Raw genomic sequence first — 25,865 nt, forward strand, 5'->3', positions numbered from 1 at the left:
AGGAGGGAAGACGAGTGAAGCAGCATTAGTATAAAATGGAGGAGGCCTAGAGATAAAGTGAAAGTGACTGAGACAAAGTGAAGAAACCAGCCAGGCCTGTCTTTTCTTTTCGTTTTGTTTGTTTTTTTGTTTTCTTCCTGCAGTGTTGCACTTATGTAAAAACAGTAAAGACACTCTTGAAAGTTCCTCTACAGTAGTTTTGAGTTATTTTAAATACAAAACAGTACTGATTTTCTGAAAACAGCAGCATATAAATACAAAAAAATGGCACAATACCTCATAAAATCATATATATATTTTATCAAAAAGGTTTGTCATATAATGTGTTACTCATACAAAACATACATTACATACATACAGTATAAAAAATACATAATCTGGAACACTAGTGCAGTAGTAATAAACATCATTAACAGTATACAGTTTAATCACATTTTTAAAAATAGCTCACACAGTATAACGGACAAATACAGTTGACGTATGTGTGTATATTCCACCAACATCTCTTCCGGTAAAATGACCAACAAAGACGACCTGTTTTATATTTTGGCATAAACAAAGTCAGTTTAATAAATGTTAGTTTCCGTTGTGTGCTCGTCCAAGTAGGAATCCCTGAGAAAGTCTCAGACGTCTACGGTCGTAAGAAAGTCATGCGATTATTTCTGTTTCTTCTCATGCGACGACCTTTTCTTTGGGCAGTGTGCTTTTTCCCTCCTAGAAAAAAAAGTGTAAAACAAATGATTAGTATATGATTGGAAAGGCTCTCTGTTGATAATCAAACTATAAAATGTATTAGTTACACAGAGTTGGATTTTGTCAGGTTTCCTTTCAGTTATAACATAATGATTGACTACAGTGCATAAATGGTTTGGAGAACAACATCGTAGCATACATACTAATGGTTTTCTTCAGATGCCAAGCATTTTTTCAGACATTGAAATCAGCTAAGCATTATTTAGGTTCCTCCCAAGACCCCTCTGACTTTCTGAATTCTCTCCAAATCCAAACCAACAAGTGGGACTGAGTGGGAATCCAATCCAAACACTGTTATTATTGAATTAAGAAGTCTGCTATTGTAATTCTCCCACTATCATCATCTTCAGTTACTGGCTTTTGCATGGAAACTTTCACTACATACATTCCCCCACTCACACCAACACACCTTTAACACACACGTCCATGCAGCTCTGCCGTGAGACAAAGTTGTTGCTGCTCCCTCCGCAGCCAGAGTAGATGAACTCCTCACACATTTTGCTGGCGGTGTTGTAGTAATATCGTGGTATGGAGGCTGAACATTTGCCTTTATCGAGAGAATCCAGGCAGAGCACAGGAACATCTGTAAAACAAACCAGAGGAATCACACAATGAGCCTGTCAATCATAGTTTTTGGATAGGACACCAATCAAAAGAATTTGTTTCCAATAAATGCAAGATTTTATGGCATTTTCTATAGTGCAACAATATTTGTGTATTCTCACAAAGTTATGATGCTGCATTATTTTTCAAACAAAATCAGTGTTTAGATTGCTTTTGCCATTGTCACACATGCACATAGTAAAGGGATGCTCTGGAATAAGTTTTTACTGACTTTTTCGTGGACTGCAGTACTCCATGCAAGAGCCAAGATCTTGGAAGCGGTTATCATTCCCCTGGCAGCCACCATAATAGAAGTGCTCACACTGCATGGTGGTCATGTTGAAAAAGTAGCGACTGAAGAGGGCACGGCAGGGTCCCTCCTCTTTAGGAAACCTACAGACTTGGGGAATCTCTGGTGAAAAGAATAACGTGGTTTGAGGTTGGGAAACTGAAGTGCACCCTTTTCACAATATATAATACACTTAAACTGGCCTAGAATTAAAACAAAAATGCAATTATGAACGTCTTAGTTTTCAGGGTACATTTTCAAATATCTAATACCACACTTAATTCACTTTCAAAAACTTTCAGAGGTGGGAAAGGTCACCAACATCGTATGTATGCATGTATGCTAATCACATTGTGAACTTACTTGGAATTTTGAAACATGTTTTGTGGCACTCATGATAACTTTTGAAGTTATTAGCATTCCCTTGGCATCCTCCATAGTAGAAAATCTCGCACTTTTGCGTGATAGTGTTGTAGTAATACCGCTCTATGTCACCTCTGCAAGGTCCCTCGTCCACTTGGAGAAGACACACGCCTGAAAAGCAGCAAAGATACTGTAAATGAAACACGAAACCATCCGACGAATAAATATTGATCATAAACAGGCTAAGTAAAGTGTAAACAGTGCTGCGCCCTAAGCAGTCGCCAAACTGGGGCTCTATATTACAAACATGTCTGACGCCCGAGATCAAATCATGGCCAACAGTGAAAGAGTTTAAAGTGAAGTTAAAAAAAAAACTGGAAACACAAGGGGAAAAAAGCTGTTAGGCTCTTTTACTCCATTACCTTTAGGTGGCAACGCCAAGACGTTGTAAAACGAGGAAAGAAGTGCAACTAATGCTAATATGCAAAACTCCATTGTGCAACTTTTGCTCCAACTCTTTGTCTTTTCCGCGCTCCCGTCCATCCCAGACAGCCTGTTTTATACTTGAGTGGTTCCCGTGAGAAATTTAGGGGCGGAGATGAAATGACTCATTTAACAACAGTGTATCTACATTGGAGAAGTGATGAATTCTTTAATGACATCAGTAAGGGACATTTTTATGTTGTAATATATGCTTAGTGGACTGACAGTCCAGTGACTAAGGGCATATTTAAAACAACTGTAATGACAGGAAATTAAGATTACTTCTCTCTGAGTTGGAAGAGTGAAAGTCGTCACGGATGATGATGATGATGATGATGATGATGATAACTGTAATTTTCTCAGGGATAGCATGCCACAGTTGTGTCTAAGAAACAAACACACCTATGAAACAGTAACAGATCTTACATACCTGTCTGACTAGATCTGATCTCTCACATACACACAAACACACACACACACACACACACACGAACACACACACACACATGCAGAAAGAGAGAGAGGGCGAGAGAGAGAGAGAGAGAGAGAGAGAGAGAGAGAGAGAGAGAGAGAGAGAGAGAGAGAGAGAGTTTCCTTCAAGGCATCAAAACCTAAAAGCACTGTCGCCTCCATTTCCAGCATTTTGGTCTATGATATCTTTTATTATGATTAATGATTGCTTCCAACTTTCTTTTACGTTAACAGTAATGGCTTGGACCACTAAACGCTCCCCATTCCTTAAACTTAAAAGTAGCAGCATCTAAAAACTAAAGTCAAAATGCATAATAAAATAGAGTTTAAATCTGAATTCCCAATTCCTATAAAGATCCAAGTGCATGATTTAATCCAGTTATTGCAGTCAAGTAAAAGTTGCCTTTGTTGTTGGAAAACTGCCTTGCAGCCATGTTTAGGACAATGATGCATCTCCACCTTGACAAGGGGAGGCTAAATACAGATTAGCCGTCTTATCAAAGTGACCTAAAACATGAGGCACCACCCCTTGACCCATATATGACATTACAAACTATATCAGAATAGCCAAGAATCTAAATGTAATTTGCAACATCAATACAGATAATTGCTTTTACATACATTTCAAAGAAACTAAAAAGACACCTGTGTGAGTCCCCCTCCCTTTTGATAGTATACTGCTTACAATAGTGGGATGATGATACATTGGGGCATTGTTTTAATCAGATTAGAGGATTAGGATTGTTTATGCAGATTACTTTATAACCCGGATTGAAGCAGAGGAGAAGGATTCTTCAGAAGGATTTCAGGGGTGAAGGACTGCTCCCTGTAATCATTCGTGAGTACATTTATTTTCTTTCGATTACATTTAAAGAAAATCGTTAGGTAAAATTGTAATTTAGAATGTTTTAATCTGTCTCCTGAAAATACATATTTTGTAAAACATTCTTAATATATGTATTTTTTCTTACAGAGAATGCCGATTATAAATGTAGATGATCTGACAGACAAGGACAAGGCTGAAATGGAAGTAAAGCAACTTAAAACTGAAATTAAACTTGAGAGGTGGATGGTAAGTTCTTTAAACTAAGGTGATGAATATTCCAGTGTCCCTTTTTTAAAGATAGAGAAATTAGATTTCAAGACTCTTATCCTTGACAAGCAACAAATATTTGTCAATCCATTTGATTTGAATTATACCTGAAACAATGACTTCAATCAGGGAAAGCTTTTAAACTGCTGGATAACACTCTCTCAATGCCGTTGTCTGTTTACTGTAGACATCTAAATGCTGTGAGGAGATCAAGGCATACATTCAGTCTGGAGAAGAGGAAGACATCCTTTTCAAAGGCATTGCAGAGGACAAGAACCCCTTCAAGGAGAAAGGTGGCTGTGTCATTTGCTAGACTGGACCTGAGGAGCTTTTCACATCTCAGATTAGCACCCAAGGACATTCTCCCTCCCCATGTAAAACGGATTTGCAGACTGAGACAACTAGAAGGACATAATAAAGAATACACTTATACAACTTCACAAGCTCCCATATAAATTATTTCCCATCTTCTTGACAGATTTGTAGCCTTACAATTTTATTCTTTGAAAAGATGCAATCAAAGAGTTGTATTTGGCAAAGTTGATGTAATGCTTCTCTCTTATATGGTGTGTATAGTCTGGGAAAAAATGGGCCAATGTGTTGTTTCACACACAGAAGCAACTGTCATTAAATACGCTTGTTTATAACTCAGCCTGTCTCCATCATTTACTGTTGGAAGGCCGACGGATACATCTGAACTTGGTTTGCTGATTTTTTCCTCATAAAACAGATCGTCATTTTGTAGCATACATCATGGTAGATATCAAACATGAAGGACCACAGCAGTGTGTTTGGACATTTTTGCACAGTTTTATATATTTTTTTGGTGTCCTGCAGTTTCTGGCAGCCATTTGTTTCCATTTATTTCTGTTTTTATTTCTATTTATTGCAGCAAGCATTAAATACTAATTTATCCCTGTCAATTTTGACATTTAAATGAGAAACAACTTTATTGGCCAAGTATGTTAACTAGAAACTGGAGTTTGACTCTATCAATTTGCTTACACATAGGCCTAATAATTGAATGATCATGCAGTGTAAGAGCAGAATTCATTACCTCACAATAATAGTGGAAACTTGATGAAAATGTGATGTGATTTTATACAATTCAAACAAGTTTCAAGATCATAAAAACATAATCCAATTTAGTGATTTTTCCTCTCTGGGGGTGTTTCAGTTAAAATGTTTTTGCTTTTCTTATTCTCCAAGCCCAGAGATGTGACCAGTTGTCAGGCTTAGACTTTCACCAGAGTAATTTTCCCCTTTTGGGGTATTTCAGTTAAAATAGTCTTTTTCTGAAGAGGTAAAGCTGTTTCACGGGTTGATATGCCACTGCATTAAGAGATACCATATGCAACAGTAGTGACAAACGTCTTCCTGAAAACGTCAAGGTTATCTATTGTGTATTTATTTGATGATGGCATTTCCCTTAATGACGAGAGATGGTGAGTCAAACATTACCAACATTTAAACTTTCCACTAAAGTTAATGTTTATACTGGTAAAAAAACACTAGACCAGAGGCATGGTGTGCGCATGCGCATTCCAGCTGTCAAACAGATATGGCGCTACGCGAGGGAGCTAAACGTGTAAATCTGCTTTTCAATAGCCGTCATTTCTACAAATTCACCTCATTTGTTGGTGTCCGGTCGTTGTCTGAAAATGTGTCATCTAAACCAGTAGCTGCCAGTGCCCCAGAGACTACGGGCGACCATTTACTCTACACACAAGAGCACTTTGCATTAAAGGAGTCCCTCAAAAAGGTATGCAGGACTGCTAACTCTAGCTACCAAGCTTTGACGTTACCATGTAAACAAAGCTTGTTTTTTGCTTTGTTTATCAGATGACGGTCGGATATGTTTATGCCTATGACTTTATACCAGAAAGACGCAGTATCTTTCCACCTTATATAACTTTAAGAAGCAGCCTGGGGCAGAAAAAATGAAAGTGGGTGAAGGGTCACTATGCTAGCTTGTTATATATCTCCCCTCAAGTGAACTGTGTTGGTGGTAGTCGCTGCTGTATTGTCCCCTCAGCTTCAGCTATCAACACCACATTTCGAGCTGACCATTGTTGTGAATGTGCTATAATATTTGCAATCGGGTGTTCACGTATAGTGTGCATCCTCAACAGACTGTGCGAGCCTTTATTTCTCTGCTCGGAGGTCAAGAGAAGGTGAATAAAAGAAAGGCAAAGCGCCAGGTACTCTGAGGCTACACTGGTTTCCAATATCAAACACAGCCGCTGGCCTGTGCGATTTCATTACATCTCACTTGATTAATGTCAGCCCTTCCTCTGGCCAATATTTGCTGTATCTCTGCTCTTGCACTGGAGTTATCTGGGACTATTACTTTGTCATTTCAGATTTTTCAACATCTGGTGTTTTAAAGCATGCCAGCAACCATTGTGTGACTTGACATGACCATGTAGACTCACACACAACTTTGTATTGATTTTGGGGGGGGGGGTTCATTTTAGTATGACAAGTTAAGGGTCATGTGTGTGATGTCTAATACCCGAGGGGTTGCTTATTAGTTACTGTTTGTAAAACTAGTGTAAGTAGATGATTGGCAGCTGGATGACTGGGCAGGCTATAGCCCTCAGGTAAAACTGCCTATCAAGCTATTGTCTAAGCACATCCAAGGCCTGGTTAAACAGCTGAGTATCTACTCTGTGCTTTGGCAGGTGTTGCATTCAGTGTAAAGGTAAAGGTTAGACAATTGTGTCAAATGCTCAGTAGATTTATAACAGCATGGCCAGATATGGGACAGACAGGGTCTAATGACAGGTCAAAACATTTAACATCAGCACAGGGCCTCTATAGGAAGGCTCACCCAACTTTGGACACATTTCATTATGTGTACTGACATATGGCCATCAAGTGAGCCAAATATATCTATATCACAGTCATGTGATCAGATATGAAACAGCAGTGTTGTTGTTAGTTATCTTAACAGTAAAAGTGCTCACAATGGATGTTAATAGCAGGAATGAAAGAGGCTCTAGACTAAAACTATTTACCACCTCAAGGCAGCAGACAAAAGTTAATTCCCCTCAGCCATTCAGACTCATTGGAATGCATTATTAAACAATGCAAGTGTTATTTCTTTTACAGGAATATCAGACTTCATTCTCTATTCTTCTACTTATTTCCTTGTGAGACAGTCTGCTTTGTTTGTTTTGTTTTTGTTTTTTTGCTACAGGTTGTGATTTCTGACATGTAGCTCTTTTGTTTTTGAAATTATGGTAGTCAAAAATCAAAGCGAGTATTAGCAATCAGACAGACTCAATTTGGATATTACTAGACAGACAATGGAGACAGAGGCTGCAAAAATAACAACGAGAGCCTAATTTAAGGTAGTGAGCAAAGATGTTGCGGTAAATAGAGGGCTTGGTGTGTGACTAAACCTTCAAAGGATGCCAGGGGGGTTAAAATAAACTAGCACTGGGAATAATGGGAAGGATGAAAATGTGAAAAGGAAATTCAGAACAATATGTTGTTAGTGCAGGAAAGGGAACTCGAGGCAGCATGGTTTATTAAAAGAATTCACTATAAGATAATGTGTGTTTAGAGATGGTATACAAATGGGGTTATAGGAAATCCTTCAGTGACTATTCAAGGTCAGATGTTTGTTTCCACTACCAATTTTCTGTTAATGGGTGGAGAGGGCACAAGACCTTGTAGGACTGTTGTCTGTGTTGCTATGTGTGTAACATGGAGTGGTGTATTCACGTGTTTATAAACTGGAAAAATGACTCCCATGCTAAGAAAGTCGTCACAACTCAGACCTTCAGAGCTTCCCCTTGTGTACATGCAACCAAACCGGTCAAGACTGGTCTGCTTGGCAATCTTGTTGTTAATGAAGATGAGGCGCCAAAAGAGATGTGACTAGCACCTCTAGGAAAAGAAGTTTCACATGTACAACCTTGCCTGGTTTCAGACTGGGATTTCCCCCCAACACTACAAAGGAAAGCAGACATATCAAAGATGTTACAGAGAAACACTGGGCTACATTGTCTACCTTTCTTTTGCCAAGATTTCTCATTAAAGTTCAACTGAGTTTAAGCAGCTTTTTCCCTGCTATAGCACGTATTGCAGCTGGATTTTAGCAGTATTACTTGGCTCCCCGTCTCTCAAACTATTTAAAATTCAGTTTGTGCATCCCTTGTAAGGGTGGGGCAAAGCATCAAAATGAAAATATAGCATGATAGTGAAGAAGAGCTCTTTACCATTTTACTGCAGATACTTGAACTCTTTGCTTTCTGATAGTTCAGCCTTTTGATAGTTTATAGCTATTTGACATTTGAATTATGGCACACATCCTAATGTTGCCATTAGAGAGAGACTGTGGACTTTTAGTATGCCCTGTTTGGTACACACTGCTATAAACTTCATAATATTTATAGTATATCATATACATAAAACATACTTTGATTATATACAGTAAGGATTGGGGTTCTGATCAACATATTTTTCCCTTTTTAGAATTTATTGAATTAATTAATTTTTATTTTAGTGTCTACCGTTAAAGTGGTCCATCCCACATGACATAAACATGTGAATAACAACTTCTGGCACGAGACATTCATTTTCCAAACAATAACAAAACGGTTCATTTCTGAGAACAGTATACCGTTTGTAGTTTGGCAGAAATGTAATTTACACAGAACAACAATTTAAAGGCTGCCTATGCAAAACATGTTCTCTTAACGAGCAGGCATTGTCCAAAGTCTCAATTCTGTGTGTTTTCATTATTTCAAAGTCTTCCACAAGAAAACAAACTTTTATATTATATTTTCTTTTTCACTGACTTATATTGTGATGTGGAGCTGCAACTATCAATTATTTTCATCATCATGTAGTCTGCCAATTATTCTCTCGATTCATTGCTTAATTGTTAAATCTATAAAATATCAAAGAAAGAGGCAAAAATTCTCATTATTTTTTCTCCTTGATTGTCCAAACAGTCCAAAATACAAAGATATTTCATTTACTTTTACATATGACAAAGAAGAGTATCAAATTCTTACATTAGAGAAGCTGAATCCTGCAAATGTCATTGACATTATGGCATAAAATGGCATTTTATGCTTGGGAAATGACTCTCTTTTGATGTATCCTTTTTTCTGTGAATTTGCTGAATATTATCATTGGTAATGAGGGAAGGCGAGACAGCTATAATCTGTATCATGGCATATGTAATGTGCCAAGATAATGATTTATGTTGTGATAAAATACATTTTCTAGTATTAATGTGAGAAAGAATAACCAGATGGGAATGTCTAGTTCATGGTGTTGAATCAATAAAAAAAAATCCTTTACATCCAATACACACTCCTGATGGTTTTCTGTTGATCAATATATTGTCTGATCATGATTGTTAAAATGTCTTGATAGGATCATATTTCTGTGAGGCTTTAAACTTTTGTGTATTGTGTTGATAGAAAGTTAAATCCACTTTTTTGCTTTCCACAGATAATCGAGAATGGACATCTTGTTAAAACACCATGTTCTTGACTCAGTCCTAACACTTGACAGCTTGATGATGTGAAGCTGTTGTGGTATGCATTGCAAATAGTCCACATTAACCTTTGTGAAGAGACATGGGATCACTCCCTGTCTGATGACCTCTATGTTTCCCTTTCCAGCAGTCAGAGCTCCCTCCCTTTCCCTCCTCAGGATCTGAACTTTGAACATGGACAAGTTTATTGCAGGTTAAAGGGGACCACTACCTGTTTTTTTGTTTTTTTTACTGCACAGGTTTTTTTGTTAGAGCTTATATAAGTTAGTCTCACTATCACAGATTCAGGCCCAGGCACGTATCCCATATATTTGTTGAAAGTAGTGTCTGTTTTCTGTTCTGGGTGGTAAAAAAGTTGATGTCTATGCTTTCTGTTTTGTATTCAGATGTCTTTCAGCCAGTAGGTTTTTCTTGGCTGGTTGAATCGTTGGCTGGTTTGCGTTTGTGTGTTTTGGAGGAAGAAAATGAGTGCATCACTTCTTGTAATTTTGGAAAAAAAACCTGTGAAACCGGTGCTTTGTTTTTTTTTAGTTTCGGTCGGTCGGTCAACACAGATCTAGTCTCGTTCAGTGCTGGTTTGCGTTTTAACTCTCATACATAGATGTAACCAAAGCTAAATGTAAGAACAATAACGTAGGGTTTATATTTCATAATCCACATTAATACGCGTAGCTCATTAAACTAATGTCATCGGCTGAGGCTTTAATGTGACCGTATTTCCATTAAATGCCTCTTATCTTATGTTTGAATCATTGCTTTTCATTGTCTTAACCTTCCATTGAGAGCTTATTGTCCTGAGCAGAAAAACACATTTATTGAGTAGACTGTCAGGGTTGTGTGGACTTCAGAGACCATTTAAAATGTTTGTGCGTTAAAATGAACGACAACAAACACATTTCAGAATGATTGAAAGATTTTGTCAGACAAGTGCTTAACTGCTTGAATGAAGACATTGTTCAACACAGATGAGGAAAGTCATAGTACGTAAGTTTTTGTTTAGTATATTTATTTATTGTTTGATGGTTTTTAAATGGCATAAACAGTAGTTAATACCAGCATCATATCGCAGAAGCTATTGTTGCCCCCCCCCCTGTGTGCTCAAACTTCCTGTTTTCACAACTCTGCAGTGCCAGGGTAGAATTGTTGGAAGAAGAATGACACAATTTCTTACAAATAGTAACCCAGACTGGAGGTCTACTGCCCATCCTCTGTGAAGCAGCTTGAGATCCCACAAAAATAGCACATTATGAGCGTCTCATAGATTGTTCATTCATAAGTGCTTCTCCAGCTGTGGACCACTTCCAGGTGCTCGAAGTGAATCACTGCACCAAGGTTCACTCATACCAAAGAAAGGTTGTAACCCCCCTCTTCACTCCCTGGGGATATTTTGTTCATGACTCATAAAACCAACCACAAGTGATAGCTACTGATAAAGCACAATGCTGCTTGAAATTGGATTTGAGAGGCAAAACATAAGCAGCTCTCAAAAATATTGAAAAACATTGTTCAAAATGCAGTGAAAAGATGACAAGAATCCATTTTTTCTTGCTTGGGAAATAATGGTTTTATTTAATACTGATAAAAAATTGGCATGAAGCTGGTTCATTTGCAAATATGTTATATTAGCCTGTTATTAAAATCAGATAGCCAAGTATAGTCATCCACCTCATATATACTGGAAACCATTCTTTAAACACAGTGACATGCTAATTGCTGTTTTTGCTCCCTTCTCTAAGTATATAATATATAATACTCCACTTTAATTTTTAGGCTTAGATGGAGTGGCTGCTAAACTTGAAGGAATGTCAATAGTTTGGGTCTCAGTACTAAGCCTTACATATCCACACTCCTCTAAATATGACTTTAGAGGTTTCTCTGCCCTGCCAAGAATTCAAATATGTGGGGAAACACGTAGTCACTAAAATATTGGCTTATAAATATTGGTTATCACGTCTTCAGTACAGCGTCATCACTGAATTCTGTTTCTGTTGTTTTTAGCACATTTTCTGCTGCAAAATGACTGATATTGGGATTGAGGCCAAACTCATTTCATTGTTTTATGAGCTTGCTGCTTGTCATATTGTGTGTGACCAGCCAAGCCTTGGTTATCAGTAGGGGAGTGATAACATACATATAGGAAATAGCAAGCCATGCATACTGTCACTCTATTCATCATTGTCATCATTATACATTCAGCATGTAATACATTTTTCCCAACCTGCTCTCTATTCATTGATATGTAATACCTTATCTGGCTGTCTGCTAGAGATAGATTACATAGACTTAAGTAGGGATGTGCACCACACAGCAGGAAACCCATATATGTCTAACAATCATTGTATTGCTTTTTCCTCTCATAATGTATATCCTTTTGGTCTTTGTTAGAGATGGCAGATCGAATAGCAGGGCTGTTATTTGTTGTTAGAATCATACTGGGGGTATAAAAAAAAAAAAAGTAAAAGAAAATCGATGTATGTTCACACAGAAAATGTGCACATTTACGATTACAGTTCTCAAGAGGAAGCGATGAAGATGATATCATGCACACTTTAAAATAGACTCATAAACACAAACACGTCATCTCTCTTTCCTGTTGTATTTGTGTTATAGATCATCGACCAGGAGATCAATCCACACGTGGATCAATGGGAAGCAGAAGGAAAGTTTCCAGCCCATAAAGTCTTTAAGATCTTAGGAAACGCCGGCTTTCTGGGAGTCAACAAACCAGTTGGTAAGATGTCTGGAGATTATCTGTTCCTCTGAGAGGTTAGCCAGTAAAAGTGCAACATTTAGTTGTGCTACTCATGTACAAGGTGCAGCAGAATCTCACAACAGTGATATCCAGGAATCAGTTTCTCTCTCCTGTTGTTGTGGCATGAAATTGCTCATGGGAATAAGAGCTGTTGTGTTGTTCTGCCCAATTATCTCTTTTTTAGATCTATAATAGACTAGCAGTGCATGCTGGGAAAGGTTCCAACCCCTGCAACTTTGAAAAGGGATTTAGGATTGCTTAAATGTGAGTGATGATTACTTTTTAATCAGAAACAACTTCTTCTGAAAAATGACAAGAGCTTAATTAATCAAGTTGGTTTTGAATGCATTATCTGGAGCAGAGTGATAGGAAGAACGTCAGATTTAAAGACCTTTTTTTTTTTTTTGGAGCCAGCTTGTTTTCTGTGAAATTATCTTAGGAGATAATAAGCTGGGGAAATGATGATAACCGTAATGCCAGGATGCCAAGCTAAAAGGCACTTTTCTTGCTGTTGGAAAAAAAAGCCTTTTTCCTGATGGAGTCTCAGAGACAACTTTAATTTCAACAAGTTAATACAGTAAAACCAGATTTGAGCCTTTTTATCTGTTTTTTTACATTCACCTGGAGGCTTCAAATGGATGAGTCATGAGCACATAACCAAACCCAAACAGAATCTGCAGACTTTTTAAGAGTTTCCAGCCGTGATCCAGAATGAAAATCTGCTGAATGTTTTTTGCTCATAATGTGATAGAAAATATTCATTTAAGATAAGAAAGATAGTTTTCAGTGATTTACAGCTCTGCCACATTGTTCTGGGAATGAAAACAAAGTTTTTGCCCACTTATATCAAAGCATCTCATTCCTGTCTTTGTTCATATTGCTTTTAGCTACTTAGCAACTTAAAAATAATTAAGTGCAGTTTTATATGTCCAGTGTGGCCAGCTGCTTGCACAAAGTCACATTTGATTGGGTGACCTTTTGTTAATGGCTCTGAGTATATTATGAGCAAACATTTGAGACTAACCCTAACCCTAACCCTAACCCTATTTTACAGGAAAAGACATTAATGTATTTTAGGACATATTTGGCATATATTAAGATAAAAAAATAAGCAATTAACACAGGGACACAGGATTAAAAGTGGGAAAAAGTAATTTTCATTTCACTGGGTCTTAACATTTTGAGTTTTACAGGTAGAACTTTATTGGTGGAAAATGTGTGGTAATCTGCGGAAGCGTCATCAGAATTGTGCAGATGCAGATTCCGTGGGGTCTGCACATAACATAACAGTATAACAGTTAAAAGCTTCAAGCACAAACATCTCATTTGTGGAAAATATGGCTCTGAAATTGTGAGAGGGCATTTTCTGGCACAGATTTCAGTCCATTTGTATTCTTGGGAGTTTCAGTGGGAAATCCATACAAATATTAAGACTGATTAATCATATGGACATCAGTCTACATAATATATGATTTTGGGACATGTTGTTTCTGTTGCTATTGCAAAAACTCACATTTTTTAAATCCCAGAGGACAACAAAAAAATGCTCAGAATGTAAAGTTGTGGACATAATTTGCCCAAATGTAGCGTTGCTGTAGGCAGACCAAAATGAATCCTGCAGCAGTGGAAACTGAGTGTGTTCTCAGAAACATTTTGGCACGTCTTTTTTTTCACAGCTGAATTCACGTTCCATTCGTTTTCTGTCTGTTTGACAGCCATACATTATGGTTGGTCTGGTTAAGAATTGTTCCACTGTGATGATAGGTGCCGGTGTCACAGCAACATCCCACAACAGCTGTCTGCTACAGTATATCCCATTTCCAGATGTGTACCCAGCTGTGTCACTGCTGGGACGGAGGAGGGAAAGGGATAAGTAGAGTGCAGAACACTGGGATATTGGTTGAGATGTGTATTTAATTAGGAAGATGTGAAGAAATGCAGAAATCCAGAAATTTCCACACTAAAAGACAGATCTTGATAACATCACTGTGGTAAAAACAGCTGCATTTTGATGAGACCAGATGTGTGAACGACGCTGTTAGACGGTGAGTCGTGTGAAGACGATCCTACCACAAGTCTGTAGGTCAGAGAAGAGGGAGGGCAAGGGAATTAAAATGTGCTGAGTGCATAAGTATTAAGCATTAGTTGACAGGATTAGAGTGGAGCAGCGGCCCAGCGGAAGACTGTGTGAAGACACACAGTATAATCAGGTGGTAGATTACCTGCTATGATGTCCTGCTCAGTGTTTGGTGAACTAAATGATAAAAAAATGAATGATAGAAAGTTACGTGCTCCGTGTAATTCAGAAACCACTGTTAGAGATAATTGTGCAAATGACTAAAGTTACCATTTTATTAGTCATTGAGAAAATAGTGCAGTTGTAACCACAATCAGACGCAGCCCTTTTAGTTGCTGTACAGACTAATGAAGCCCTCTTTAAGGACTCTTCACTCAGTTAATTGATTTAGTGGCTTGGATTACAGACGAGGGAATAGGGACCGAGGAGTCTGTGCAATAGAGAAATTATTCAACTGCAATGAAAGAAGTGTTTGAAGGGAATCAGCGAAGAACTCAAGACAAACACACTACTAAAGAACTCTTATAATTAAGTCTTATATCATGAGTAGCAGTGTAGTGATTTTATATAACAAATTATCCAAAATGTTCTGCTTTGTTTCAAGATACAGACACAATTGTGGAAGGTACTTTTGAAAATAATCGCAATTTATAGTTTGAATTATGGCTGACATTTTGGAAATATGTCTCAAAGAGTAGATAACAGTGACTTAGTGATATGTTGTAGTTAGATTTGCTGTATTGTAGCACTCAGTAAACATTTAAAAGTGAACTTTAGTGAGCTTATCAGACCATTTCGCATATTGGCATAATTGGCATCATTATGTAAACTAATTTGAGATTTGGCCCAAAAAGTTAATGTAGGTCTGTTTTCAAATCTTGTCCCTAGGCATTGTGTGATCTGGAGCTCCTCTGTGGGTAACAATGACTTTAAATCTGGGGACATGGAGATCTGCCAATGGACTAAATAGACAGAGGGCAGAGTTTCAACCGTAAATGGCTGTATGTTTGAAACGGGAGCAAATTTAATGTCCCTGTTTACCACTTTTTGAGCAACACATTGTCCCCTTTTTAGTCCACAGTTGATAAAGCTCAAGCTCATTCATTTTTCCTCTACTTTTCTGTGCACGTAAAGGCGTTATTACTTTTAAAAACATGAGAACAGGAAGTTTTCCCAAGGCAGCCATGTTGAGGGAGAAGACAGGGGTGACCTTTGGCTCTCTGCCTGTTTTCCTTTGCTGTGACAGAGAGGTATCCGCTGTTCATACCATGGCAGTGGCCTTGTGTCCTGCCTGAAAGATAGAAGCTGGCAGCCTGCACAGTTTCCCCTTAAACTGAATATTTTTTACACTAATGTTGAGGTGAATTTTCTCTTGCAGAGACTTGTGCGTAAAAGCGGTTTCCATCCTCCTAATTTCTTCTTCAGTAATATCACAATGAATGCATTGTAGAGGCGAGTTATTCAGAAACATTACCAGACATTAGTTCTCTTTTCTATGCATTACATTGTAATGGTGATTCAATCATCAGTTGATTTTTAGTGAAGTTGCATTGTTCTGGAGATGAGTTCATGGCAGTGATTCATTGGCTCTTTTCTACAAGTCATTCTACAAGGAGAAGTTATCTGTTTTATCATGCAGTCACTTATGTTGCAGTGCACATTGAACACAGGAAGACAATAGACTAGAAAAATGTTGCTAATGTCTGCTTGTGCTGCACCTTTAAATTCTCTCATCTTTCATCTGTAACTAGTTGTTCCATATGGGGCTCTGGCCGATGAGAACCTATGCTGAGGAACATCTGCTGTTCAGATTAAACATATGTGCATAGGATTGACATTTGTGACAGAATCGTGCTTGTTTTTCTTCTGCTTGCTTGTTCAACTCGACAGCCTGCTGTTTTGTTTAAAGTGGGATAAACCTCAGCGCTTCCCTTCGTCCACATGATCCACCGCTGGGTTTCCAGAGAGAGCGATATCGCCACACAGCTGCACCTGTTTCCTCTTATTTTTGGCTCCCCCACTCCCTTGTTTTTTCGTCCCTCTCTAACTCATCCTTTCGCCTGTCCCAATTTATTTGGCTCTCTTTCTTTCAGTCCTTGTCTCTCTCTGACAGTCTGCCTGACGATGCTTTCCATTATTAACTAGTCTGACAGGTGATATTAAACCACTTTGCTATAGAGTTGGAGCCCTCCATGTGGTAAATTTGCTTATAATTATTTATAGTCAGTCTGTGCAGGTATCCATCATCAGTGGTTGGCATACTGTGTTTAGTCAAAGGAAAGCAACGGAGTGTTACTTTTGGCTGACTGGACATTTTCATTAAGAGATTTGTCCTGAATGAATTACTGTCAGATTACATTTGCTAAACCAGCATGGGATAATGATGAGGCCATTGATTTTCACATTGTCTCATTTTGACAACATTTGGATTTGTTTATGTGTATCCCAAACAATTTGAGAGAAATGCATTATGAAGTGGCTACATTAAAGGTATAATATATAACTTTTCTGCGTATAAATGACACAACAATTAAATCTCTGTCATATATTTTGTTTTGTTCTTTCCTCACCACATTATCCCAACTGTTTCCGACAATTTTTAGAGAGAGAGACAACTGTCATTTTAATCATGTTAACAGTGCGTCTCATTTGGTCGCTTTACCCCTTCTAACAAATAGTATACGTGCATGATGATCATTTTAGGTGCATATGTTGGCATTGTGGTTATCCACCAAAAGCCGTCATAACTGATTTTATATATGTGTATATATATATATAATCCCCATCTTATGTTTATGCTACTGACAGGGGCTTGGCCACCACTGAGACTGATGAGTGGACAGTATTGATGGGGAAATTGTCTGTGACAGTAGGGAGGAATGTGTAATCCATTCTGAGGTTTAAAAGTAGGAGATGTTAGCTTTACCTAAGCTTGTAAATAAACTTAAAACTACCATAAAATGATAAAAAAAACACAGCACTGTGCGGCACTGTACGGCAGTGATGGTTGTTTAAGAATGGAGACAACAACTTTCATGATTACCCACACTACTTAACGACATCATTCAACTTCCCTAACAGCAGAAAATGACATACTGTGCATTTAACTAGCTAACTGTATGAATAGTAGGCAGAAAACTGGCTTTAGCTTAGCAGACTATTAGTATGAAAACCAGGCTGTTCATTTCACAATGGATGCTGCAGCTGATGATGAAACTTAACAGAAAGGAAAAGGTGAAGAAGTGGCTCTAAATCAGGATAAGTGACAGAAAGTGATGTTTTAAACTTGGTTCATAATGCACTGCTCAACTCTATTAAAAAGCTATGATCTTTGCAAATGTCGGAAACGAGCAAACAGACATCCATCTTTGACTTTTCCAGTAAACGGGTGGTTTAAAAGATCAAAATCAAGTTTTATATACAGAGTAGAGGAGATGAGATGACACCGAGATGACTGGGACCCTTATCTACAGCACGCTGCTGATCTCCCAGCAGTGCTTAATACACGCAATTACAGATAGCACAATTAATGATAACATCCTGTAATTAATTTGAGTGCATGCACTGCTGCCAGCAGATCAGTTCAGAATATTTTGTATGTATAATAGTGTGCTATGTGTTGTGTGAGTGATTTTATGATGGAGATAACATGAAAAGATGTGAAGGGTGACAAACCTGCAAGGCTGGTTTAGGTGATGGAGTGCATGTATCCAAAATAACTCGCTCTCTGTCTTCTTCTTTCTATCTCAACTGAGTGATAGAGATGTATTATCAAATATTTATACACAAGAGAAGTCCACAAGGTTTAAGGTGACCTTTCAGCACTGTGAGCGGTAGTTGAAGGAGTGTGTGTCTTTTGTCTTTTGCAGAGTATGGAGGTTTGGGGCTTGACTTCAGCTACAGCGTGGCAGTGTCAGAGGAGTTGGGCAACATCCGCTGCGGAGGCATACCAATGGCCATCGGTGTGCAGACTGACATGGCTACCCCCGCTCTAGCCAGGTACAATCATCAGGACAATGACTAGACAATGACTCAGGCAACAATGTCGGCTTTGTGGGTTGTTTTTTTTTTTCTTCTTTTTATACCCCTGAAAGAGCCACTCATGTTGGAGCTTTCATGCAGTACATGTGTGGTTTTGAGGTGATAAAAGGTTACTTGTATTGGCTACCCCTGGCAACAACTGTCGGCCTATATAGTGCACAGATAATTGCATTTTGTCAGATATTGTACATTTTAAAACCAAACCAACATTTCAAATATTTTCTTCATTGTTGGGTATCTGGCATTGTCTGCCTTCTTTTTCACCCATGTTTTGAATGACTATATTCAGACTAAGTGTAATACGTACGTACACACCAAATCCATATCTATGTTTATTTGCACCTATTTTTGCAAGGGTCCTTCAAAATGTGCCTGTTTAAGTACTGTGACAAAGAGATATACTGGAGGCAGAGGATTTTACAGTGGAACCATGAATTGATTATTAACAGACTCTGCAGCAGCACCATCTGCTCAGCTGTGATGCTCCTGTGCCAACACCGTGGCTGCAGAGTGTTATAAACAATTAAAACTTAACTGCACTGCTGCACAAACCTGAGATCAAGTCCATCATTTTCTTTTTACTGCAATATGTGCAAGATTTATTACGCACATAAAGTTTTTGGTTGTGACAAGTCAAGAAGATCAACCCTTTAATCTGTCAGTACATCTAAACACTAAGGGCCTGATTTACTAAGATCCCAAATAGTGGGTACTAAATTGCACATTTTGTTCGTGTGCGTTTTGCGGGTGATCTACTAAGAATAACTGCGTAAATGAAAACGGGCGCAACAGGGTGGAGACAGCAGTATTTAAATAAGGGTTTTGCGTGTCTGAATGGAGAGTTTGAATGAGCAGAAAGCTGCAAGCGCAAAATGAAATGTGATCAGGTTCTAGTGGAAGAAAAACAAATTATTGAGTTATAACAAAAACCTACTATTGCCAATGCTGTTAGTAAAATCAAAAATATTCCACTCCAAAATTATTAAGATTTGTGGAAAAAATCCGTCATGTGCGTATTCTGTCATTGTGCCTCTGTCTCCTCGTCTCCACAGTAACAGAAGTCATGTGAGCCCTTCAAAGGTTTTGCACACATTTTTACACACAAACCTTTAATAAATCAGGCCCTAAGAGAGAGAGAGTGAAATCTTTTTAAATAAACTTCACAGGCCTTCTTTTATTGTGGTGTTTAATGTCTATCTCAGTGATTTTATTGCTGTTAAATTAGAAAATACAGCTTGTTGCAAGGCCGTTTATCAAAGTTACACTCCCAAGACAGTAAATGTATAAATATATTTGGGAATTTTTCACTCATGTAGGCCTCGGATTGTTGTGATATCCTCTTGCTATGAAACAGCTGCTGGTGACACAAGACGGATTTCAGTGTCTCAAGAGCTTAATTAGGGGAACTACACAAGCCTGCAACAAGGTCTAAGTACTAAAGAGAGCAGCAGGGGTAAAAGGGGGATACACTAGGGGCTTCCGGATAAGACTCCTCCCTCTGTCCCACTGCAACTGTAATTGCCTCAAACGTGCCAGGGCTGTTTTAAAGCACGCAACTCATTGCTCTGTGTTGCCACAGCTACACAGTGCAGTTAAAGAGTTTCACACAACTTTGACTAAAGATTTACCTGCCAGTCATGTTCACATTTAATATTAAAAGTATAATACATGTCTTCCTAATCTCATGTTACAGTAAAACAATGGCAATAAGAATATTCTTTCTGTGTGTGTTTGTGCAGGTTTGGTTCAGCTGAGCTAAAGAAAGAGTTCCTGCTTCCATCCATCATGGGGGACAAAGTGGCCTGCCTTGGAGTTAGTGAAGTCGGAGCAGGCTCTGATGTCTCAAGTGCGTCACCCCTTCATCATTTTCTACTCCTTTATCATCATGTAATTTCCTTTTACCTCTGAAGGACTATTGTGAACATGATTTTCACTAATGCTGTGAAAAAGTATTAAGGAACCAGAAATACAGCAGCTTTAAAATCTAATTCGCAATGATATTCTCATCTGTGTCTTCAGATTTTACCATATTTTAGCCTCTGTTTTATGGATTAGTTTGTGTTACATTCAGTATGTAATGTTGGTTTTTGTTGTTGTTCACCAGCTTTATTGTCTTTAGAATAGAGTCTCTGATGAAACTTAGGGTCTGATTTACTAAAGGTCTGTGTGGGTAAAAATGTGTGCAAACTTAACATCACCCGCAAAAAATATATAAGCTGATCTACTAACGCAGGGCACTGAGGTTTGCGTCTTTCAACTGTCCATTTAGTACGTTTGCCATAATGAATATGTAATATGAGGTGTTTTAACCCCAGCAGAATACAGGGAGGAGAAAATGCAAATATGTTATTTAGCACACGCATTGTGATTTACCAAACCTGAAGGTCATTTTTCTGACGCTAACTCCGTCTATAAATCATAAGTTTTGAAGGGCACAGATGACTTCTGTTACTGTGGAAACGAGGAGATGGAGGCACAATGACAGAATACACACAGGATGGAGATTTTCCACCCGTGTTAATATTGTTGGAGGGGAATATTTTTGGTTTTACTAACAGCATTGACTTTGTCACAAATATGTTGGTTTTTCTGGTAATATTAGTTTTTGTTATAACTCAATATATTTGTTAACTTCTTCCACTAGAACCTGATCACATTTCATTTTGTGCTTGCAGCTTTCTGCTCATTCAAACTCTCCATTCAGACACGCAAACCCTCATTTAAATACTGCTGTCTGCACCCTGTTGCACCTGTTTTCATTCACGCAGTTATTCTTAGTAGATCACTCACAAAATGCATGCGAACAAAACACACAATCTATTGCACTGAGCACACAATTTAGTACCCACTATTTGTGATCTTAGTAAATCAGGCCCATAGTGTTTTAAAGCCTTTAGATCTAAGCAACAAAACTGTATTTCATTGCTTATTCAACCATTGAAACTTCTTTATTTAACCTTCTATCCCCGCACTCATCCTCCCAAGTGTAACTATATCACCATCCATTTACACACTCCAATACTCATTGATTCAGGTATTAAAACTAAGGCGGTGAGGAAAGGGGATGAATATGTGATCACGGGGGGAAAGATGTGGACCACCAATGGTACCCAGGCTGACTGGATGTGTCTCCTCGCCAACACCAGCGACGGGCCCTCACACAGGAACAAATCTCTCATCTGTTTGCCTATGAACCTGCCAGGTAGGATCAATCTGTTATTTCTACAGTAAAGAGATGCTTTTAATTAATCTTCTTATAAACAATTGTCTAAATTTCTAAACATTCTTTAGGTTTTTCAGTTCTACAGAATTCACGAATGATATACTGTACTGTTGTGTAATCCTAAAACACCCTCTCCTCATAATCTCTGTATGTATTCTATCAACAGCATTTGTTATTATTAATGTGCCTTTGCCAATATGCATTACGTCACTTGTTTTGTTTCCTGCCCTTTCAACTGTAGGAATACACATCGCCCGAAAGATTGATAAAATGGGTATGTGGTCATCAGACACAGCTGAGGTGTTCTTTGATGATGTCCATGTGCCCTGCAAGAACATCATTGGGCAGGAAGGCATGGGCTTTACCTACCAGATGCTTCAGTTCCAGGAAGAGAGGCTCTGGGCAGTGGCCAATAGTGAGTGAGCTTTACTTAATCGCCTTCATTTTCTATTTGTTTTTTCTTTTCCCGAGGCCATATCCAGACATCAGACATCACATTTCCTAGATTTCTTCATTTTATCCATTACTGATCCTTACCACATCTCACTCATCTCTGACAGAATTTACTGGAAATTGTGCGGTTTAGTTTATTATTTCCTTTTCTGATTCAGTTTCTAAAGAACAGGGAGTTGAGGTCACATAGTTCAAGCCATTAATTTTCTTTTAAATAGTTTCCTTTTTATTTTGATTAATAAGCATTGTAAAAATCAATTTACTAAGAGTGAAAGTGAAATATGACTAAATTTGATGCTGACATGTTGTTCTCTCTGGCTTTGGTTCTTTATATTAAGAGTCAGACAAAGTGACTCATAGACAAGCATTAAACTGTTACTGCTATCAAAGTGATACAATCCAAACCAGAATACCTGGAGCACGCATGGATTCAACAGTAGCAATGCTTGCAGAAATTACATTTTGTATTCAGTGAGGATGCTGAAAACCAATCTGCATCACCTCTCTGTCTCAATCTGATCACCTGCAGCCGTGACCACCATGGACAACATCATTCAGGAGACCATCCAGTACACACGGCAGAGGAAGATCTTCAAGCAGCCTGTCCTCTACCACCAGGCAGTTCATTTCAGGTTGGCTGAACTGCAGACGGAGGTCGAGCTGCTCCGCTCCCTCCTCCACCGTGCTACAGGTGAGAACACTTGATAGAGGGAGATGACACCATATAAATCCAAATTGAATTTTAGTTTCCCCCTCAGGACATTCAGATATAACACATACATGTGGATGTGGATGTGAATGTGAATGGATGGATTACAGCTAAGTTTATGTGTGCATATTTATGTGTTTATGACTTTCGTTTTTATATTTGCTGTATAATTTTTGTGTCAGTTCTTTTTTTCAAATATAATCCCAATCCGACAAAATGCCTTCAGTTTTCAAAGCTATAACACTGTAATGTTAATTGTGAAATAAAAGTGAATCAGGAATGCAATTTATATGCTAATGTTACACTACAGGGTTTTCTCAACGAAGGTGATTTTTTTTTTGTTTTGTTTTGTTATATCAGTAAATTAACTGGAGGTATTTCTTACACATGTTGTTCAAATCTGGATTTAGAATGTGTGCAGCGTTTCAGGAAAAATACATTCATAACATGCACCAGTCCAAGAGTCTCTTAATACCACAGATATTACTGAGGCTGCAGTAAGAGTTGACTCAGCCCTACAAGAATGATGTGAATGCCAAACTGGCCTTGATTGAGTGATTTGTTCATATTTAATGCAACCAGTTTGTTTAGAAGACAGAGGGAATGTAGCAGGCTAGGTAGTAATGTGCTAGCTCTGTATTAAGATAGTCACCTACAACAGGTTTGAAATTGAAAAATAATATATTCTATAAATATATACTTTTCAAACTTATATTTTGCAGCCATTCAAAGTGCTATTCTAATATTGCTGTTTCTATTTTTAAAATGTATTTTGCTGTATTGTTTTTCCTTAAGAGGGTTTGGCCACTATATTTACTTCTCAAATAATATACAATAAATTGACACAGTCATTCAATCATTAATTGTTGATTATTACGACAGTACATCAAACTGCTTACAATTTTGCATACGGGAATGGCATGTAGAAGATGACATTCTTTCATATCAGCAACTGTTTCAGTGCCTCGCTGAAGGACACTTAAACATCTGGACAGGAAAAGCAGGAAATAGAAGCTTAACCCCAGACTGAGAGCAGACTTGAACTACCACCCAAACTACTGTGGTTTTGTGTGTAATGACACAGGTGCAGCAACCCATTGCCTAGACCACCTGAAAAACATATCCAGCTCTTCTAAAGTGATTGAAAAACAACCCAAGTGCTTCACACTGCAGTGCTTATCATGTGAATTTGTGGCTTGACCCGTTCGGCAGATGTCCAAGGTCTTGTCTTCATGCTCTCTTTATTACCAGTTCAGTGGCAAGCTGCTTTAAATTAATCTATCTGGTGACAGTTTAAATCAGATGTGCTTGCACAGAAACAGATCCAAGTATTTGTCTGTTTGGCTGAGGTAGATAGACACACACAGACACACAAACTAACTGCCTTACACATTGGAACAACGAAAATCATGCAGCACGCACATTTCTCTCTTGAGGGTAACAATTCAAGCATTGATCCAATAAAAGTTTGAAAATACCTGACTGGGAAAAACCCTAAGTCAGATCCAGCTACAAGTGACTGAAACTTAACCACCATTTCCTGTCTTTTCCTCTCTGCATTCTTCTTCACTCACCGTTACTCTGCTTGTGCCACTTCTTCTATCCTTTTTCTTGCAGCAATGTACATCAAAGGCAACGATGTCACTAAGCTGGCGTCCATGGCTAAACTAAAGGGGGGCCGCCTGGCCAGGGAAGTGGCTGATGGCTGTCTGCAGTATTGGGGAGGGATGGGCTTCACCAGTGAGGTGCAGGTCAGCAGATTCTACAGGTGAGACTGACCAGAGGAATGTCAACAGAACTGTAAGAGAGTATGTATGTGTCCAGTTACCTGGGCTTTTTAGCGAGGATTAGAAATGTAGTTTAAAGAACTGAACCACCATCCACTGGTGAACTGAATGTGTAAATAAATATATTTATATACAGTGTACTGCTATATACTATATTTTATGACCTATATAGCACTGATTTATAACATATTGCACCATGATTTTCAATTATTGTTGCAAAATTATGTTGCTAGCCAACAGTTGTTATATTTGGCTGCCATTTTTTCTGCTTTTGTGAGGGTGTAACGTTTCTGTCATCCATCCATCATTAGAAACCACTCCAGTTGGCAGGACCTTGATAAATCTTTGAGTCAGTGTATTTCAGAAGGAAGTTTAATAGAATTCCAGTCAAAGTTTGAGGCAGATGGATGGCTTTCATAGAAAAATAGCATTTGATTAAATAATATCTCTTGAAGACATGCAGTTGGGATTAGTCTCCTGTTGTGCAGTGTTGGACTGGGAGCCTTCCCTTTCGATTCAGTGTATTACAAGTGACACTGCTTGATTCATGTTCTCTTAAATCCTTATTTTACACTGTGCTGACATCTAGTGATGGGGTAAATAATGCAGCTAAACAAGGAGTTTTAGGATGTACCAATCTGTTACTGCTGGAATTATTTCAGTAAATTCAAATAAGTGACAGAAAAGACTTCAGTTTGTGTCAACTTTGTTTTTTTCCACAGGGATTCCAGGTTAATGTCAATTGGAGGAGGGGCTGATGAGGTCATGCTGGGAATCATCTGCAAGTACATGGACACACTACCCAAGAAGTGATATTATCTATGCCTGACCCAGTGCCCGATGTCACAATATTGCTGATAATGAGCACAGTGAATTGTCTAAAAGAAAAACCTCATCACCTAAGTGCAGTTTATCTCATGTTTAAACTCTTTAAGCTATTCAATTAAGTCTGTTGTGTTTTTTGCATGTTTTAATTATACTTTATGTGGTCTGAAAGTCTCTTTCTAAAATACTCAAACACAAAATGAAGCTTGTTTTTTCTCTTGACATTGAGTGTAAATACCCTTCTGACTGATTGTAATGTTTTGTGATTTGTAATGAAGTTCATTTAAATGTTAATAGCCCTTTTGAGACTAAATCTATTTTTTTAGAATAGACCGAGCAGAATAGTGGGCATAAAAATGAATGAATGTAAATAAATGTGTAGCAAAGATACTGACTTGTTGTCTGTCATTGCCTAATTGATA

The 25,865-nt window shown here is 38.1% G+C and overlaps 3 protein-coding genes across 3 annotated transcripts; 2 read left to right on the forward strand and 1 right to left on the reverse strand.

Moving 5' to 3' along the window:
* Positions 1-222: 222 nt before the first annotated feature.
* tfpi2 (tissue factor pathway inhibitor 2) lies at positions 223-2,560 on the reverse strand. Its single transcript, XM_053334763.1, has 5 exons — positions 2,431-2,560; positions 2,009-2,179; positions 1,589-1,768; positions 1,163-1,336; positions 223-714 (listed from the first exon to the last, which is right to left on the reverse strand). Exons 1-5 carry the CDS (start codon positions 2,549-2,551, stop codon positions 632-634), a joined length of 729 nt encoding a protein of 242 aa, XP_053190738.1. The 5' UTR covers positions 2,552-2,560; the 3' UTR covers positions 223-631.
* A 1,375-nt stretch (positions 2,561-3,935) lies between these two features.
* gngt1 (guanine nucleotide binding protein (G protein), gamma transducing activity polypeptide 1) lies at positions 3,936-4,368 on the forward strand. Its single transcript, XM_053334765.1, has 2 exons — positions 3,936-4,034; positions 4,243-4,368. Exons 1-2 carry the CDS (start codon positions 3,939-3,941, stop codon positions 4,366-4,368), a joined length of 222 nt encoding a protein of 73 aa, XP_053190740.1. The 5' UTR covers positions 3,936-3,938.
* A 1,248-nt stretch (positions 4,369-5,616) lies between these two features.
* zgc:85777 (uncharacterized protein LOC405871 homolog) lies at positions 5,617-25,833 on the forward strand. The gene is made up of 9 exons (XM_053334762.1): positions 5,617-5,817; positions 12,187-12,307; positions 18,275-18,404; positions 20,186-20,292; positions 21,481-21,648; positions 21,911-22,084; positions 22,652-22,813; positions 24,449-24,599; positions 25,341-25,833. The coding sequence occupies exons 1-9, from the start codon at positions 5,617-5,619 to the stop codon at positions 25,429-25,431; spliced, it is 1,305 nt and encodes a 434-aa protein (XP_053190737.1). The 3' UTR covers positions 25,432-25,833.
* Positions 25,834-25,865: the final 32 nt, after the last annotated feature.

Source organism: Scomber japonicus, chromosome 15 (genome assembly GCF_027409825.1).
Source record: "Scomber japonicus isolate fScoJap1 chromosome 15, fScoJap1.pri, whole genome shotgun sequence".
Lineage (NCBI taxonomy): Eukaryota > Metazoa > Chordata > Actinopteri > Scombriformes > Scombridae > Scomber > Scomber japonicus.